This window comes from Calidris pugnax, unplaced genomic scaffold, assembly GCF_001431845.1.
Source record: "Calidris pugnax isolate Ruff unplaced genomic scaffold, ASM143184v1 scaffold58, whole genome shotgun sequence".
NCBI lineage: Eukaryota > Metazoa > Chordata > Aves > Charadriiformes > Scolopacidae > Calidris > Calidris pugnax.
Genome location: NW_015090868.1, coordinates 133,918 through 152,447, shown reverse-complemented (window position 1 = coordinate 152,447; position 18,530 = coordinate 133,918). Strand labels below are relative to the sequence as shown.

Below are 18,530 nucleotides of genomic sequence, written 5' to 3'. Positions count from 1 at the left end.
CCCCGGCGGGCGGAAGCGCAGGGGGCGGCGGGGGCTCATGGCCGGACCCCCCCGCTTCCTCGGTGCGACCCCCCGGCAGCCCTGCTTCTGGAGCCGCCTGCGCCCCCCCGGGGGCCGGGGCAGGGCCTGGGGGGCAAAGGGGGGGGGTTTACTTTGGCATCGGCATCGAAAGGGCAACCGGCGTCGCAGTGTCACCCGGCGGGGGTGGGCAGCACCAGCCCCCCTCCGGTGGGGCACATCCGAGCTCCTTCTCCCTCCGGGCAAATTGTCGGCTGCGGGAATGGGTGAGGAAGGATGGAAAGCCCTTTCCGTCGGGTCGGGGGGGCACCGCTTTCTGCTGGTGGGGTCCCAGAAGCTTGTAAGGAAGGGGGATACCTTCACAGGGCAGTGGATGCAGGGGGAGGAAGCAGACGAGCTCGCGGGCACACAGGTATTCAAACCAGGGCAAGAAATGTTGTCCATCACCCCAAAAATCACATCCGAGAGCGATTACAGTGTTGTCAGTCACAAAACGGCGCTTGAAATGTTTATGTTTCCCCCATTTCATATTTTTCCTTTAATAATTGTGTGTCGCCCTGTTCCTTCAAAAATGAGAGGCGGGATGGGGTGCCAGGCTGGGCTCAGGAGGGCAGGGATGGGGTGCCAGGCTGGGCTCAGGAGGGCAGGAGGTCCCCAGAGAGGAGGGTGGCCCCCGAGAGCAGGATGGATGTGGGTGACTCCTTCTCTGTGCACTCAGCCTTGCTACAAGCTGGGTCTTGTGAGAGTAACTGTCTTGTCTGCGTTAACCCAGAGGATTTAGAAGGGTCACAGCTACTGCTTCACATCCCCGCTCCTGGGCGGGGGGTAGCCCCTTGTCCCCCACCCTGAGCATGCCCCCCTGCTCTGCGTGGGGCGTCTCGGGTTGCAGCTCAAGGGGGGCACCCCCAATTTAAGGAGAGAGCCTACGGGAGCCACCCCAGCTGGCTGTTCGCATTCAGCTCCAGCGGACAGTAGGTTTCTCAAAAATTTATTTGGGTAAAACTTCAGGCTGTCCCAGGATTCGAGTAGAAATAATCGGTGGCTCGAGAGAAAAAGAGACTCTTTGCTTATTAAACCTTTAATTCTTACTTGTGGCACGGGGGGACACAGGAAGTACAAGTCGTACCAAGTGACAAAATTTTGGAGAGGGCAACTTTGCCAAAATGATGCCAAGTTTAATATTGTTCTGCCTGTGTTTGTTCCCTTGTCGTTAGCCCAAGGAGAGTGCAGGGAATATGAGTCATCAGAGCCGAACAGCCCAATAGGATCCAGCTTGCTTTAGTCCATTCACGTTTTTGGGCTCAGTGTGTGGCTGGAGGAGGGGACGGGGGGTCTGAGTGGCTTTCTGAGCCACCACTGTCCTTTGGACTTAATTATCAGATCTGCATGTGCAGAACAGGGCTTGCAGCGTATTTATTCTGCTTCTGAAGGTATTACCACTGCCGTGTCGTACCTCATCCTTCATGTTCCCAATATTTGGCTTCACAATGTGTAGACTGTTTGCTTATCGTGCCCTCCCTGGGTTGCAAGGGGGGCTCGTGTGGTTTCCCCGTGGCGGGAGCAGGCCGGGATCACCGTGGGTCAGCCCAGGCTGGGTCAGGCACGTGGGGCAGGAGGCGGCTGCTTATTGAGCAGGTGCCAAGGGGCCAGCCCAGGCCTCCTGCTTTATCACCCAGCCTCACTCCCCAGCCTCCCCGCCGGAGCAGGGCTGCTCCTGGGAAGATATTCTTGCGTGACATGTGTCACCCGGGCAGTTGGAGGAGGAGGTCAGTAAACCCAGATGTGGGGTGAGACTCTACTGCTGGTGGAGCAGACGGCTCGGCGCTCGCCCATCGTAGACTTTGGTCTCAAGGGATGCTGAACTAATGGGAAAACGTCCCGAATGAATCGTAACCAATTAAGACGGCTTGAGATTTTTCTTGAAATTTAGCAGCCCAAATTCAAACTCTTGGTTTAAATGAGAGCAATAGTGCCCAACGTCAGGGAAAGCCAAGTCTGAACCCAGCAAAGGATGTGCTTCGCTATTTGCCGTCACCCCGGGTGGTACCCGGCATATTTTCACAGCCGGTAGGCAGAGTGAAAACCCATTGTCAGCAGAGTGAAAACCCCTTGTACCTGCTGCTGAGCGTGGTTCTTGTCTCTTTAACGTGCTGCAGGCTTTCCCCATATGTCATCGTTAAAGCGGAGCCTGGAGTCTGGGGTGATGCTAAGCGGTTTTGCGGCATCTGGCTGCGAGGCAGCCGGCTCACACCACGCCGGATCCAAATCAGAGGCTAATTCCTTCTCTGTTTTCTTGTGTGGAGGGCAGGAGCATTCGTATTGCCTGCCTGGCTATTGCAGGAAGCAACAGCATGGCTATTCGAGTAGAAAAAGACTTGGCAAATAATCCCTGTCATATATCATTCTCAAATTATTCCTCGTTAGTCCTTCTGTTGAAAAATGGGTGAGAGGATAAGAGCGAGAGCAAGAAGAGGGGGGGGAATGGACTGATGGAAATATGAGCTTGTTGTAGTTTCTAACTTTTAGAAATAATATTGCCTTACAATATTTTTAAGGAGAGGCTTGATTTCCATAAGAGAGTACCTGCGCTATAAACCTGTCTGGAGTAGGAGAAGTCCTTCAAACACTGGGAAATTTTTTTTTGCTCTTTTGTAACAGCAATTTCTGTGCCTTTCCTTTATGTGACTGGAAATAAAGGTGGAAAATAAAGGGCAGGCTTGTAAGGAATTTTGGCAGTGCTGTAGGGAATGAGCAAAGCCACCTTGCCGTTCACTCAGCTGGTGGGAGCTGCAGCATGTTGCATGAAGATGTTGTTTGAATCACTTGCTCCTCCTGCCAGGGACTAAAAGCATCCGGCAAAGGCCAGCATTGTTACGAAGTTGCACATACACAAGGAGGTGCCTTTGGTGTCCCCCGAAGGAGGTGGCTGTGGGTGCCGTGGGTTGTGCTGAATTTGGGGCAGCGAGAGGTTTGGTGTGGGCAGCCCTTGTGCCCGTCGCTCCGTGGACTTAGGAGCCTCAGGCAGGAAGGGCTGGTTTGCAAATCCCAAACAGGTGATGGATGAGGCAGGCACAGGGAAACCATAGTCTCGGACTTGGAAGCCTAAATCCCAGCTGTGTTGCCCTTCAGGAGTGTGGATGGATGCTGTGGTTCTGAGCGCTGGGTAAAAGCAGGACGATGGGGTGGGGGTGGGAAAGCAAAGGGGGGCACCCCCTCTTTTCCCTCTCTTCCCATTCCAGCTCGATATCCATTTCAGCTCCTGCTCCTCCGGCCCTGGCTGGGTGCGTGCGGTGCCGGGGTCTGCGGGAAGCAGCGGAGCTCAGCTGCTGGGGATGGCGTCATCTGCCCCCAAGTCATCCTTCACCTCTCCCTGCCTCCCTGCCCACTGATTTGTGGAGCTGTGCCCGGCGCTGGCAGGGGAGGAGAGGCCTCCGGAGGATTCTCCGGGAGGATGGAAAGCTTTTGGTCAGCACCTTTAGGTGGTGGTGCTGCTAAAGAGGCTGGGACAAATAACTGCTGTGAAAGGGATGTTCAGGAGGGGCCCGGCAGGAGCAGATTATGATTTTCATAGGGGGTATAACCCCTTGGCTTCTACTTTACTTGCTGTGCACCTAGATTCAAGATAGAAGTAAAAATGAAATTTAAGACTTGATTGGACAGTAATAATTTTCCATGGAGGAAAAAAAAGGTTTTTGCTGCCGTTGTCTTGGATTAAAATAATCCTTAAGGTGTCTTGTGTGATCCCCTGCATACAGTTTAGGGTAAACTTGTGGTAAAATCCATGAAATATATATGCTTCTTCTTATTTATAACTTAGATCCAGAGCAGTAACTTAGGAGAGTTAGGAACTGGAGCACAATTGTGCAGAGATACTGGTGATTTTGGTTGTTCTTTTGTGGTTGCCTTTGTGCTGGGAAGGAGGCATCAGCCGGCCCTTTGCTGAACCAGGTCCCTCTCTGACCCACAGCTCCTCTCAAGAGCAGCAGCACAGAGGGGACTTCGCACCTTTTGTCACCCCCTCCCGTAACCCACCTTCACTGAGCCACCAGCTGTGAGATCTTGGCAGACTCATGGCTTTCTAATTTTTTTAGTTTGATGTTGTTTGGGAGCTGGTTCACTGAACAGGTGAGAACATACATTTTTGAAATAAGATGAAGCACTGAAATCTGTGCCGTTCAGTTGCTCCTAAGAAACCTTCGCAGCCACACGCAGCCAGAAACTGCTTTGCTGAGGATGCGCTGATTGATGGATGTTGCTCGTGCCCCAAACCAGTTGTGTTTCACACCAAGGCAGAGGGCAGTGGGACCATGTAGGTGGAGAACACACAAGAGCCAGGGGGTTCCCGTGAGTCCCTTGCTCCCACAGCTCCTGTGGCACAGAGGAGCTGGGACCTGATGTCCCTGCCTCCCAGCCTTTTCTGCTGCCCTTCAACACAACACCTGGCCCCATGGCAGCTCTGTCACGCCTCATCCCAACCTTGCTCTTCTTGAACTCCCCTCTGTCCTGTCCTTAGTGTGGTCCCGTGGCTCGATCCTGCTCAGTAAATCTCCACAATAATTGGCACCTTTCATCCCATGGCCACCCTCCTCCACCAGGCCCAGGGTTTGAATTTCAGGGTGGGAGAAATTGGATGTGTTCCTTGCTCCCCTCCCCAGTGGGAGTCATTGCTGAGTCCCCGTTGTCTCCTCTACAGGCAGGATCCCACCAAATTGTCCCCCCTTTCCCCTTGGGCCAGGTGGCAAAGGTAGATATCCAGGCACCCTCCTCCTCCTCCTCCCTCCTCCGCTGCCTCTCCTCTTCCCCGCTGCCTTTGTGCTTGCCCTCTTCATGGGAATCCTGTCCCCTTCTCCCTCCGATTCCTCTTCCAAGTGATGCCTGTTTCAGTCCAGCTCTGCTCTGTATTTTACGCCTCCCTGGGGAGCGCTGCTCTGCCACTCATAGCCTCTGAGATGTTATTGAATTGGTGTGGAAGGGAAGGAGCTGGAGCCTGGTTACCCGGCTGCGCCGTCTCCTCCCTGTCCCCGCTGTCTGCGCCGTCTCTCCGGGTGGCTGGGGATGGATCCTTGCACCGAAGCTCTGGGTTGGCACTCAGGGGCAAAAACTGTTATAATAAAACCCTCCCGTTATACTCGGTGTTCCCCCACGTTTATTTTTAAGATGTTTGAAGGCCATTAATCAATGAGTAAGTGCATGGCGACTCGGGTCCCAATGTGCCAATAATTCATAATTACAACTAAGTGTTTGAGGCTGCGTGAGCTGCCTTTTGAAAAGGAGATGAAGAGACCTTTTGCCAACCATCCCATTAGAAAAAGGCTTCTGGTCCACGAAAGGAGATGAAACCAGGGGATCACTGAAGAATAATTTTGTAAATTGATTGCTGACTGTCATTCACCGTGGCAGTTATACCCCTACAACTGTAAAACAATTACTAGCAGCCATTTTTTTCCGTAAGTAATTAAGTGGCTTTATGGGAGGATACCTTTACCCGAATTCAAACAAGAAATAATCCTGCCTCAGACTCTGTTCCCTTTTGTTGCCGTTTGATCTCTTTCTGGAGTGGGAGTATTATCAGGATGAAGATGAAAAGTCACAATAAAACAAATGACCTGATGACTAATGTGTGCCTCGCTCCGGGAGAGCCAAAATTAGCCTCCTGCCCAGGCAGGCAGGGACGGGAGGTGAGGCCAGGCTGCCTCTGAAGGCACCAGCTTTGGTTTTAGAAGTCAAACTGTATTTCTGCACCGCAGGTCTCGCTCTGCACGGGCTCTTGCACGGAGACAGTCGCAGTTGTGTTTTGGAGACAAGCACGTTTTGGTTGTTGTAGCCCTGATTTTCCTGCCTGTGAGTGCCACACACAGCCCCTTCAGTGTCTGCGGGAACTGGGGGAAGGTGCTGGGGGGACCAAGGCCAGGTTGGATGGGGCTTTGAGCAACCTGGTCTGGTGGGAGGTGTCCCTGCCCATGGCAGGGGGTTGGAACTCAATGATCTTTAAGGTCCCTTCCAACCCAAACCATTCTATGATCCTGTGACCTGGTGGCTGTGAGGGGAGAGTGCTGTCACCGAGGCCAGAGAGGACACAGCAGGTGGGATGTGCACAGCCTGGTTAACGGTAGGGCTTTAGGATGCGTGTGCAGTTGGAGGCTCAGATCCAGCTGAGTTTATTGGCTTCTATCGCCCATCGAGGCTCCCAGCCCCCTCTTAATTTCCTATGCAGGAACCTGGCCAGGGTTATGGACATAAATCATGGGAGGTATTATGGAGATAGGTCAGGCAAATGTGGTTTTTTGCCTATAAAATCTATATTTGGGGTCTTGCAATAAAATGCCAGATCAGAGTAAATGACACCAAGACTGTGTTGTCCCACAGAACAGTTTAAATGTCAAAAAATGCAGAAGTGAATTCAATAATACCTACAGTAGCAGTTGATTCATAGAGCATTTATTTAATTGAAGAAAGACACCCCAAAGACAAATTACATCCCTGTCCTGCCAAAGCTTTCTGCATATTAGGAGGGCTGTTAATGGTGAGCCCCACGGGAAAGATAAGAGTTGATGGCATTGATACTCTGTCTCAGGTTCCACAAAATAAATCTTTGCACACAGTTGCCATTTGTATCCCTGCATTGAAGATGCCTGGGTTTGGACTAAGACTGTTTTGTGTCAGAAACTGTACAAACATAGCATAAAAATGCTTCTTGTCCTGCTGCCAAATTCCTACCAAGTAATAAAAGTGAGTATCGGTAGCAGCGATCAGCGAATAAGCCAGCCCTTCCAAATAGGGGCACTATTACTTAAATTAAATCTCAAGCTGACTAGCAGAAATCTCAGGCAAGCGGGAAGAAATAAATCTGAAACATAATAGGAATCTCTTAATACTTGCCCGAGATAATGTTGTATATTAATCCTGTGAAAATAGCCTTGACACCTAGTGTTATGTGCACTTTTAAAACCGTGATAAAGTAGGACATTTTTTAATAACCTGAGGAATCTTCTGAATGTTGACCCTGTGGTATTAGCAGTGCTTGCACGTTGCTGCAGCTGAGGGAGGGGTGCCCTGGGTTTCGTACACGATTTTGGAGACCTGTTGATTTGGATACCCCTGATTGATACCGGGAAGATGAGAGGTTGAATGTCATGGTCAACAAGATCTTTTATTTCCTTTCTGGGGCATGAAGCTGGGAGGATATTTCTTCTGCCTGAGGTGTCCACTCTACCACTAGTTGAAAGTAGCCCCTTCACAGCACCCTCACAAGTCCACAGAAGGACAATGGGTTTAAGCTGTTGTAAGGGAGGTTCAGATTAGACACTGCTGGGGCAAATAAAATCAATGGTGCTGGAGGCTGGTGAGCCCAGGGAGGTGGGGGGGTGTCTCAGGAGGGTCGGGCAAACATCTCCATTGCAGAGTAGTAATGGCACCAGTTTGCCCAGAGAGTTGCCCCACAGCCTTGTACAACCATCTGTTGCCCCAGAGCCCTGTGCAGCACAGGCTCCTACCCCCCCAGTAATGTCACAGCTGTGGTGGTGGGAATTGGTGGCCCATTGCTACATTTCGGTGGCTCAGAGGAGCTGCTCTGGAGGTTGGCAGTACTCAAGTGCTCTGTTAACTGCAGGTGGACCTGCTGTGGAGAGAGGAGAGGGGTGGATATCTCCTGTAATCCACGCCAGCTGTGAGTAGCTCATTACAAGCCTTTTTTACACCCCCCCAATCCCAAGCTGGTGCCCTGTGGTGCCACACGTTTAGTTGGAAAACCTCAGCCAGTGGGAGAATGTTTATCAAATCTTAAAGATTTCAGGAGGTTTAAATCCACCTAAAATGGAAAAATAAAAAGTCCTACATCATAAAATCTAGACAAGAAGGTGAAAACATCAACACTGGCATTGGAGCCATCATTGATCATCTGGGATGCAGCCTGGCAGCTCTATGAATTAGAGGTGACGTGCAGGGAAGATGAGCTGAATTTTAGCTCTTCTCTTTAAGATAAAGTCACAGATCTGTACGAGACGTGGGTTTTCCTTGGTCTTCCCTCAGACTGGGGCTTTCCTGGTGTAGGTTGGAAAACCTCAGCCAGTGGGAGAATGTTTATCAAATCTTAAAGATTTCAGGAGGTTTAAATCCACCTAAAATGGAAAAATAAAAAGTCCTACATCATAAAATCTAGACAAGAAGGTGAAAACATCAACACTGGCATTGGAGCCATCATTGATCATCTGGGATGCAGCCTGGCAGCTCTATGAATTAGAGGTGACGTGCAGGGAAGATGAGCTGAATTTTAGCTCTTCTCTTTAAGACAAAGTCACAGATCTGTATGAGATGTGGGTTTTCCTTGGTCTTCCCTCAGAATGGGGCTTTCCTGGCGTAAATGCAGCTGTTTGTTAAATTCATTCAGGACCCCACAGACAATTTAGTGTAAGTTCAGGATGATGTGGTGAATTGAAGCTGGACTAGACCGAACTTTGGACTGAGAAGCACAGAGAAAGCAAGACCTCCCTCTAGTGTCTGGAGAGTAGGAAGGAAGAGATGCAGCTGTTTGTTAAATTCATTCAGGACCCCACAGACAATTTAGTGTAAGTTCAGGATGATGTGGTGAATTGAAGCTGGACTAGACCGAACTTTGGACTGAGAAGCACAGAGAAAGCAAGACCTCCCTCTAGTGTCTGGAGAGCCATAGGAAGGAAACGAGGAGAGCAGAAAAAAAGAAAACCTTTTATATGGCATTATTTATAAGAGTTAAAAAGGCAAGAAAGACAGTATAATAGGAGGGCTAAAAGGAGTGTGTAAATGGGCTATACGTGTAACCTAGCTGTCGTTTTGAATTTTGAAATGAGGTTCCTGGTAGGCAGATTTCAGTGATTTGCTTTGGTAATTAATGTTATTTAATTATCTTCCTAATGAGGAGGCTGCAGAAAGTGGGAGCAGCCTGATAGAAAGAAATCTGCTAATGAAAAAAACCTGTGAGCCCTGAGGGGCAGAGGGAGGGCAGGTCAGTCAAATGGCCCTGGGGAGGAGCGGGAGAGATGGGCTCAGCCCCAGCCCCACAGTGGGGACGGGGTTTGAGCCCCCTCATTTTTTTCTACTGCAGTTCTGTTGTTGAGACCCTCAGTCCAGGGAAAGGAGCCCTGAACTGATGTGGCACCTCTGCTGAGGTGGGAAAATAAGGGTTAGAAATCAGTAGAGCCCACGATGCAGTCCCAAGCCTGCAGCAGTGGGTTGTAAGGTGGTTTTGGAGAAGGAGTTTTCCATTTCTTCTACTTGACAGTGGGCTATAGGGCAGGAAGGGTGGCACTGGTGGCTGGAGGGGGTGCAAGTGCAGAGGGCTGCATTGCACTGCCCTGGGCAAATTTTTCACGTGGAGGTAAATCCTAACGGTGAGAAGCCCACCAGGTATGAATTAAATCCCTGTGGTGGGCTCAGGAGGCAGTGGCCTGGGTTTGCAAGCCCCCAGCAGAGCCTTGTGTTACCAAAAGCTGCTTTACTGCCCCAGGAGAGGGCTGAGGTGGGTTTGCGGCCTTTACCCACCAGTGTGGGTCTGTTTTAACAGTGTTGTGGGCAGCACCATTGATGCTGAGTGGAGCTGAGCCTGAGTGAATGCAGCAGGAATACAGTAACTAAATCTCTGTTGATTTATTTATTTTTTTTTGTTCTTTTAAAGGGAGAAGAAAAATCCCTCGACTCTGACATTTACAATAGACATTATCCGCTCCCTGACATTTGGGCTCATAAACTGAGGTCGGCCAAATTTCCGTTCTTCACTCACCCCGCTGTGTGAGACAAGATGTGAACTGACAGAGTGGCCCTTCCTCTGAACGGTGGAGCACCTGCCCCTTGCTCCCCACACAGGATTTCGGGAGACAGGTACTTATTTCATTCCACAGCTGGCCATGGATGGAGGGGGCTGCTCCAGGAGGCTTTCCTGAGGTTGAGCCAGGCTGGTGATGCCATGTTGCTGTCACCCACATCCAGGCTTTAGAAGGACGAGAATCAGGACGAGGCTTTTGTAACTCCTTTGAACACAGGTCAGTTGAAGCAGCATTAACTGGTTTTATGTGCCTGCATTAGCCCAGTGGGGAATGGATGAACAGAAACAATAGAACCTTGCTCTGGGCTGGGCGGTTGGGTGAGTAAATGTAGGGGTAAATGGACGACCGCAGAGCTGAGAAACCCGAGGTTAAGACAGGAGCTGAGGCAGAGCGTGAAGAGCAGGGGGGTTGCCTCATCTCCCCCCACTGCCCTTTTCTTTGGGAGAGGACTCCAAGTGGCAGCATGTGCTTTAATAAAATTTCATTTCTCAAGGAGGAGAGTGATAAAGATATATTTAAGATGGGCCTGTCCTGCTGATCTTCAATGAGACAATCAGCTCTGCTTGAAGAAGAAAGGTTACGTGGTGCTCCTTTAACTTGGCATGTCCCAGGTTCTGAATTTCTCAAGGAGGAGAGTGATAAAGATATATTTAAGATGGGCCTGTCCTGCTGATCTTCAATGAGACAACCAGCTCTGCTTGAAGAAGAAAGGTTACATGGTGCTCATTTAACTTGGCATGTCCCGGGTTCTGAGCATGGTTAGTTTGGAGAAGAGGCGGCTGAGGGGGGACCTTATTGCCCTCTACAACTACCTGAAAGGAGGTTGTAGAGAGGTGGGTGTTAGCCTCTTCTCCCAAGTGAATAATGACAGGACCAGAGGAAATGGTCTGAAGTTGCAGCAGGGGAGGTTTAGATTAGATATTAGGAAGAATGACTTCATTGAGAAAGTGGTCAGGCACTGGAACAGCCTGCCCAGGGAGGTGGTAGAGTCACCATCCCTGGAGGTATTTAAGAAATGTGTAGACATGGCACTTCAGGGCATGCTCTAGTGCCTGAGATGGTTGGTGTGTGGGTGTGGTGTGTGGGTGTGTGGTTTATTGGGTTTTTTTTGTGGTTGGACTCAGTGATCTCAAAGGTCCCTTCCAACCATGAATATTCTGTGATTCTATCAGCCAGGAACCAGCTGGACTTACCCTCCACCCTGCAGAGGATGCAAACCAAACTCCTTGTAATCCAGAGCCTGCTCCAGCATCACCTTCTCCCACCAGCATTTTGGCACCCACCTGAAGCACCGAGAGCAGCAGTGAAATGATGTGGCAGCATTAACCCTGCTGAGTGAAGGGGAGGTAGGGCTGTGTCAGATAACAAAGCTTTTATAATGGCTTGTACATTGCATAATGGCTTGTGTTTGCTGTAGTGTCTGCAGGGGAACACACAACTGAGGACGAGTGCCTGGAGACACACAGAGGAGACTGCCAGAAGTCAGAGTGCAGTGATGCTGGGTTAGAGCCGGGGACACCCAGCCCCAGGAAGCCCAGCGTGCCCGTCCCCCTGACCACAGTCCCACCACCAGCACGTCATGACCCAGAGGTTCCTTGCTTCAAGCAGCCAAGGCCACGCAGAGTCCCAAGTAAGTCATTGGTGACCTACTCTCATATTGATAAGCACCTTTTTCTCTTAGTCAGGACAGAGGCAAGGAACCATACAGAACACAAGTGTCCTTATTCACCTTCCTCTCATGCAAAAAAATCCCCAAACCCTAACTTGGACCACCTTAATGTTTTTGAAGACATTAACCACTCTTACAGAAAGAAACCAGTTGAATTGCTCTATGAATGCTCCTTCCTTGAATATAAAAAAAGCAAGCTTATGTAGAAACCAAGAGAAAAGTTACTACCTGACTAATTTCACCAAATAGTTTTAGCAAGAAAATAGCTCTGTCAGACCAAGACGTGCTGGTGTTTTCAGAAATGAGTTACCATTCACGTGAGAATTGATTCCATTAAACTCAATGGACACAGTGGTAAGAAAGCCTGAAAAAAATAGATGATGCCAAGTATCTCCCAAACTCTCTCTGAAGTTGAGCTGGCCAGGGGTGGCTGGTGTTCACCTGGGTCTTCTCACAGCCTTGTTGCTGGAGGACCATGGAGGCAGCTGGTGTTGGGCTTCTGGAGACCACGTGCTGGGCGGGTGTAGGGGGGGGCACTTTGTCTGACCGAGTTGTTGCAAGGTTTTTAAACTGTTTCTCAGAGAAGGGCTGTGAAAAGGTGCAATTTTGGCTACAGTCCCAAGAAAATCATGGCAAAGAGAATGGAGAAGAACAGCACAGGAGAATTCATAGTTTGTATTCTGTGTGTTGTGCATGAAAGTGGAGTAATGCTGGGGATGGGGCGCTGTCACCTGCTCAGGAAGGCAAACACCACTCACCCCCAAGATGCTCATTTTTTGACTCTCACCTGCCGTAGCCGACAGCAGAGTTAAGCTTTTGGGGTAATTTCAAAGTAATAAGGAGGGCTGAACACTGGGGGAGAAGGCATCACATGCCATGTTCTTCTAAGCTTTATTTTTGTAAGGTATTAAAATAATTTTCCAAAAGAAAAATGGACTTATATGATTACCCACGTTTGTGCTGATGACAGGAGCAGATTACAGCTGAAGTATCTTCTTTTGTTTAGTCTTAGTCTTGTGAAAGATACAGCCCACTTTTGTCCCCTGTGAAAGTGCCACACTGCAGAGAGAGTCTCGGGCTTTCAGAGCCAGTCATTTTGATTGATTGATTGATTGAATTGACTGTAACAGCTGTGGATGATGCACCAAGTTGGGCAGGGGCAGGTGTGTCAGTCTCTTCTCCCAAGTCACAGGCGGTGGGACAAGAGGAAACAGCCTCAAGATGCACCAGAGGAGGTTCAGGTTGGATATTAGGAAAAATTTTTGCACTGCAGTTTAGGCGTTGGAATGGGCTGCCCAGGGAAGGGGTTGAGGCACCATCCCTGGAGGTATTTAAAAGACGTGTAGACATAGTGCTCAGTGACATGGTTTAGTGATGGTTTTTATCAGAATTGTGCTGATTGTTGGACTAGATGATCTTAAAGGCCCCTTCCAACCTAGACAATTCTATGAAAAATCACTTTCCTGGTAGGAAATCATTATAGCTGCCTGTTCCTTTAATCCTGCTGAAGCTCCACAAATCAGTTTAACCACTATGGTTACGTTTTGTGTCCTGTAAGTGCTTCATGTAGTCACAGAGGTTAGTGTACAGAGGACAGCGGTGCCCAGTACCACTGTGTGAGATCCCAGGGCTGAAAACACTGTCATCAAACGATCCCGTGGAGAGTGTGTCTAATGGGATCTGCTCCTTTCTGCTCTTTAGCTCTTGGAGCAGAGAGCACCTCCTTCAGCGTGAAGTTCTGTGTGAAACGTGGATACTCCGGAGAGCAGCCGGCTCCCAGCCTCCCGAAACAGGACTGCAGAGAGATGGCCTGTAGGTGTCAGCCTCCTGCTGCACAACCGCACACACAGGCTCAACAGCAGGTGGGTCCCTATGTTTGTTTTTTAAATCAAAGCCATCTCACTTCACACCTGTTTTACTTAAAAAGTAAAAATTAAAAAAAAAAAAAAACACCTCAAGTTTAATCCTGTTCTTACAGATCCAAAGGGAGAACTAAAGACGTATCACTGTCATGTTTGTCTCCCACGTGTTTTTATCCTCATAGGATGGTTTGGGTTGGAAGGAACCTTAGAGGTCACTGAGTTCCAACCCCCCCGCCATGGGCAGGGACATCTCTCACTAGAGCAGGTTGCTCAAAGCCCCATCCAGCCTTGAACACCTCCAGGGATGGGGCTTCTCTGGGCAACCTGTTCCAGTGTCTCACCACCCTCACAGTGAAACATTTCTTCCTGATACCTACTCTAAATCTCCCCTCTTTCAGTTTAGAACCTCATCCTATTGCTCCATTCCCTGATAAAGAGTCCCTCCCCATCTCCCGGACCCCAAATATTTGTAATTTGTAGTATTTTTAAATGATTAAACCTTCACGCTCTGCAGCCACCTCAAAACTTCAGCAGCATAAAAAGCTTCAACCTCCTGCCTCCTCACAGGTTCATCCCTTATTTTTCTTCATGGTTGCAATCAGACTCCTAGAGGGTAACACATCACCAAATAAAACATGACCTAGCACTCCTGTACCAAACCCAAAGGAGCTCTCATACCTTAGATCAAAATAAGAAAATATTATTTCTGCAGTTTTCTATCTGGAGCCTTGCGATAGGATGATGCTAATTATAAGCAAGAGTTTAATATAGAAGAGTTTGTTACAGAAACCCAGTAAAAGGGAAGCAGAAAGACTATTAATTGCCTGTGATTTTGACACTGCTCTATTTTCCTGCAGGGGCGTGGGACAAGTGGTACCAGACAGCAGGACTAAGAAGCGGTGAAGGGAGCAGTAAGTGGATCACATTTTAAAGCAGTAGGTGTGAAGCCAGCTCTGCGTAAGTAGGTCAGCCAGCCAGGGGGAAACATTTTAATCTAGTGGTTTAATTACAAAATAGGGGACTACGCTGGGATAAACAATTAAAGGTGAGTCTCATTGGTTAAATTTTGTTAAACAGATTTAACAGTAAGTGGTCACCACCTAGAAGTAAACCTAGCTTAACTTTATTAATACCAAGAAAAGGGAAAGTCAGTGACATCACACATTTCACCCAAACACAGTGCTCTGCTCAGTTCATGAATTACAGAGGAGCAGAAGCTGGTGTTGGTAACTTATGGAAAAAGGGAGTCCAGTTCTTGAAAAACAACCCAACAAACCAAAAAAGCCCTAAAAAATACCCTCTAAATTTCTAAAAGCTTTTAAAAGCTATTTTTTATAAAAATAATGATCCAGAAAGTATTTTGTGGTAAGAATATTTTTTATATATTTTTTTTTTACACTTTCAACACTTACAAAAACATTCAAACACAAAAAAAATTAAATAACTTTGGAAGCAGAACAAGTCCTTCTGCCTACACACATACAACAATTCTGAGCTGTTGGCACAAAAAGTAATCCACATTCATAAAACCCTTACTACTATATCAAACATAAGTTAAGTAAATCATAGGCACTAGTTTATCAAATCCATATTTCCACACTTCTGCAGTAGATCTCTAAACACAGAGCCCCCGTGATTTCCTGATATCGATAAATGGGTAATGCACAAAGGCTTTCTAGTAAACAGTCTGTCTCTTCAGGAAGTCATTCGCTGTATTTCAGGGGAGAACAGCAGAGAAAAGAATCCTTATAAAACTTAAGCTGAACTTACCCAAGTGATGAATTACTTAACTCAAGGAAACGTACACAACAGTTTGATGCAGCCATAGTAAAACCCCCGATATCGTCATCTAAACTGACTTTCAAAATTTAAAAGTCAATCAAGTGTTTGATAAAATCCACCAATTAAAATTTTTCTTTTTTTTTTTTTTTTTTTGAATGAAGACTACAGCATTCAGCATTGCTTTGTAAAATGCTGAAATGTTACAATTCAGGCTTTAGTGAGAGAATGTGCGCGTTTGATCTAGTCCTCTCTTCTGCTTGAAAGTGACACGAGACACTGACACGCGTTACCTGTGCCAGTGGGTGACACGAGGCCAGACCAGTGGTATGTACTGCTCTACTGGTGCAAGGCAGTTTCTTTATCCCTGCTGAAATCTTACTGAATTACAGTATATTTGATACCCCGACTTCGAAGTCTCGGCACAGATCTTGGTCTGGAGCGCGATGTCGTTCATCGACCCAAAGTCTGCTTGAGTCATTAGAGCTGCAAATTAGTCTCCACTCCTTCCTATTTGGCTTCTTCCAAGTCAAGTAGTATTGCATGGCTTTTCATCCAGGAATATGTTAATGCTGGCCTAAAATTCAAGTGCTAGAATTTCAGGGTTAGTTATCCTCTTAGTGGTGGGAGCCAAAAGACACCAGCAGTTCCAAACTCAGATACTAACGGGGTTGAAGGCTACCTACCGTCCCATCCAACTTGTAGTGTTTCGTCAGTCATTGCACAAAGGAGATACCATTCACATTCTCTTACTTCATCAACTGTACATCCAAAATACTGAAAAAGCTTCAAACAAAATCCCTTCCATTTAACTAGTCCCACCCAATAAAACTTTAGTTACATAGGTTTGCATGATGTCTTCCAAGTGAGAAAACAATGGTTCAAATGCTAAATATATGAATGAGTTGTTCAGAGCAAAATGTGTTAGAATGAGTCAGAGCCACCAGAGGAATTTAATAGCTTGTAAACAGACATAGCAGGTTTCATACTCTGTTACCAGTACTGTGAGATACACATATGTAAGGCAAAGTACATATTTAAACACACTTACATGGGCAATATCTTCTGTAAAAATATTTACAATTTAAAATAAACCAATTTAAGAAATGGATGAAAGTAAAAAAATAGGATACAGAAAACTCCCTCATACCATGGAACATCACCTAAATGAATATCATTTGGCATCAAGAGTCAACTCATTACCTTAAAATTTGTATGTTACAAGTGCATAGTTGTGTTTCCTTCTCCTTAACTATCAGCAGTTACAGTTGCTCCAGGCTGCAAGCATAGTGGTATGGTATTACAACAAATTAACATTACGACTTGCTCTTTCCTTTGTAAGGAAACCTGCTATAAAAAAAAAGTTTTTTTCCCCAAATAGCGAGCCATGTGTTAAAAATGTGGCTACAGTAGCAAAGGCCATCTTTCCTGAGCCAGGAACTTTAAGGTTAGAAAGATTGTACAACTGATACTAAGCCCTTTTGGCGATCAAACATGTAAGAGCACGTAAAGCTGATAAATCAACATAGGAAAGATGCAATCTCTACTATTGCATTTGCATGTGTCTGCTACATTCAAACCTTTAATGTTAATAAAAGCCATGGCTACTACTTACTGTTCTGCCTAATCCTCCAGGGTAACTTCTGATTGGTTCTGAAGGATGTACGTACCACTTTCCCCAACGAGAATCTCACACAATCGTTTCACTACCGCTGTAGCAGTCTGCAATCAGAGTATCAGCTCTGATCAACCTAGTCTTGTTTCAATAGTACATACTCACCAATCTTTCTGCTGAATTAAAAAAGGCTGAAAATGAAGTTTTGGACAATGTAAGTTGACTGTTATACTTGCTGTATTTCAAGATGGGCATTTCTTTGGCATTCGTTAGGTTTTTGCCCAGACATTGGCCACTGTCATAAATGCTCATATTGATACGTTTTTAGCAAGCAAGAACAAAAAAACCAACCCAGAACTGATAGCAATTTAATGTAGAAGTGATTGTATAACCACCAAACATCTGATGTTAGATGTCATTAAAGTGCTGCTTTGTAATCTCTGCCAGTTTGTGCTAATTAGAGACAGAGAGGTTTGGAATTTTTACAAATTCCAAAAGTCACATCTGAACAGTTTGTATAATCAAGCTGTTTTTAGCCTGGTGAGGAAGCATCCGTGAGCACTGGAACTCTGCGTTAAGCTCTGCAGTTCAGTAGCAGCCATCTTTCCAACTCTCGTCTTTCACGTTGCCATAGGTTTTGGGAGCGGGTAATGATCTAAAAATAAAATGAGACATTTTTCACTTTCATACACAACTGCCGAAGTCTTCAGCTACAACACATAAGAATTTAAACATTTTATAAATAATCGAAATACACATTTGACTCATTTACTTCTCTGCAATATGGTTTACTTAAGCTAAACCCTAAAGCGTTTCCAGTTTCAGGTTCTATGTGTTGTTGATGTCAGAAAAACATCTGCATAAATAGACAGAAAACTTTTTGCTATTATACTCTGTGAAAATATGAACTGCTGCCACTTAAAAATAGGTGATTTTTTTTTCAGTGATGTATAAACAGGAAAATCCTTGTTTAGAGTATTACATTTTGCTTACATCAAAATCTTGACATTCCTAGACACTTCATGACTGCATTGTGTACAGATCCTGCATTATGTACACAAACTTTCAAATCAAATAGCTGCGTAAGTTTAATAAGTGAAACACTTTTCTATAAGATGAGCTGTGATTTGGACAATCATATTGTCCTACTATTAACAGCTTCCTGTCAAAACCAACTGCTTTTTATTACACAAGTCTAAGAGCGCAGACTCGGAGTGTAAAACGGTCAGTGCTGTGACAGTCACTGGACATTCCCCTGCCCAGCACTCACTGCAGAACAGAACTCCTCCACTTTGCTATTTACAGCTGTTTTATCTTTTTTATGGTACTGGAAACCAGCTGTTTATCCTTTCTGTGTTGCCCTGTGGGTTAACTGCACTGGTTTTTACTTTAAGTTTAGCAAATGCTACAGATGCCTCCTCTGCCCTCACGTGTTTTCCTTCCTAGAGTTTCCTGCTGCCCAAGGAGAGGAACCGTTCTCACTGTGGTACCATTGCTGGACTTATGGATTACAAGAGGAAAATAGTTCTGACTTCAGCAGCTGTCACTCAGTGGTACAAATTAATTTTCACTCCCCAGCTATACTTTGATAACTTTTTACCACACGCAGACAAATTCGTATCGCTTTCTCAGCTCAGACTAAGACACTATTTTTCTCTCAGTTTTGCTTCAAAGCTATTTTGGAAACACAGGCAAATACTTCACGTGGTGCTCTCCCCTTCTGTTCTAAAGACCTTGAGATCAAAATAAGAATTGCAGGAAGGAGGAGCACAAAGACACAATGTACAAAA

General features: G+C 46.7%; 2 protein-coding genes across 2 annotated transcripts in view; both read right to left on the bottom strand.

The window, feature by feature from the left end:
* SLC10A4 (solute carrier family 10 member 4) overlaps positions 1-15,582 on the bottom strand; it is an 18,630-nt gene extending 3,048 nt beyond the window's left edge. Inside the window, exon 1 of the mRNA XM_014945497.1 lies at positions 15,508-15,582. Coding sequence (XP_014800983.1) covers positions 15,508-15,582 — 75 coding nt within the window. The remainder of the gene's footprint in view (positions 1-15,507) is intronic.
* The window catches only part of SLAIN2 (SLAIN motif family member 2), a 61,793-nt gene continuing 58,502 nt past the window's right edge, over positions 15,240-18,530 (bottom strand). The window contains exon 11 of the mRNA XM_014945496.1: positions 15,240-17,395. Coding sequence (XP_014800982.1) covers positions 17,329-17,395 — 67 coding nt within the window. The 3' untranslated portion in view covers positions 15,240-17,328. The remainder of the gene's footprint in view (positions 17,396-18,530) is intronic.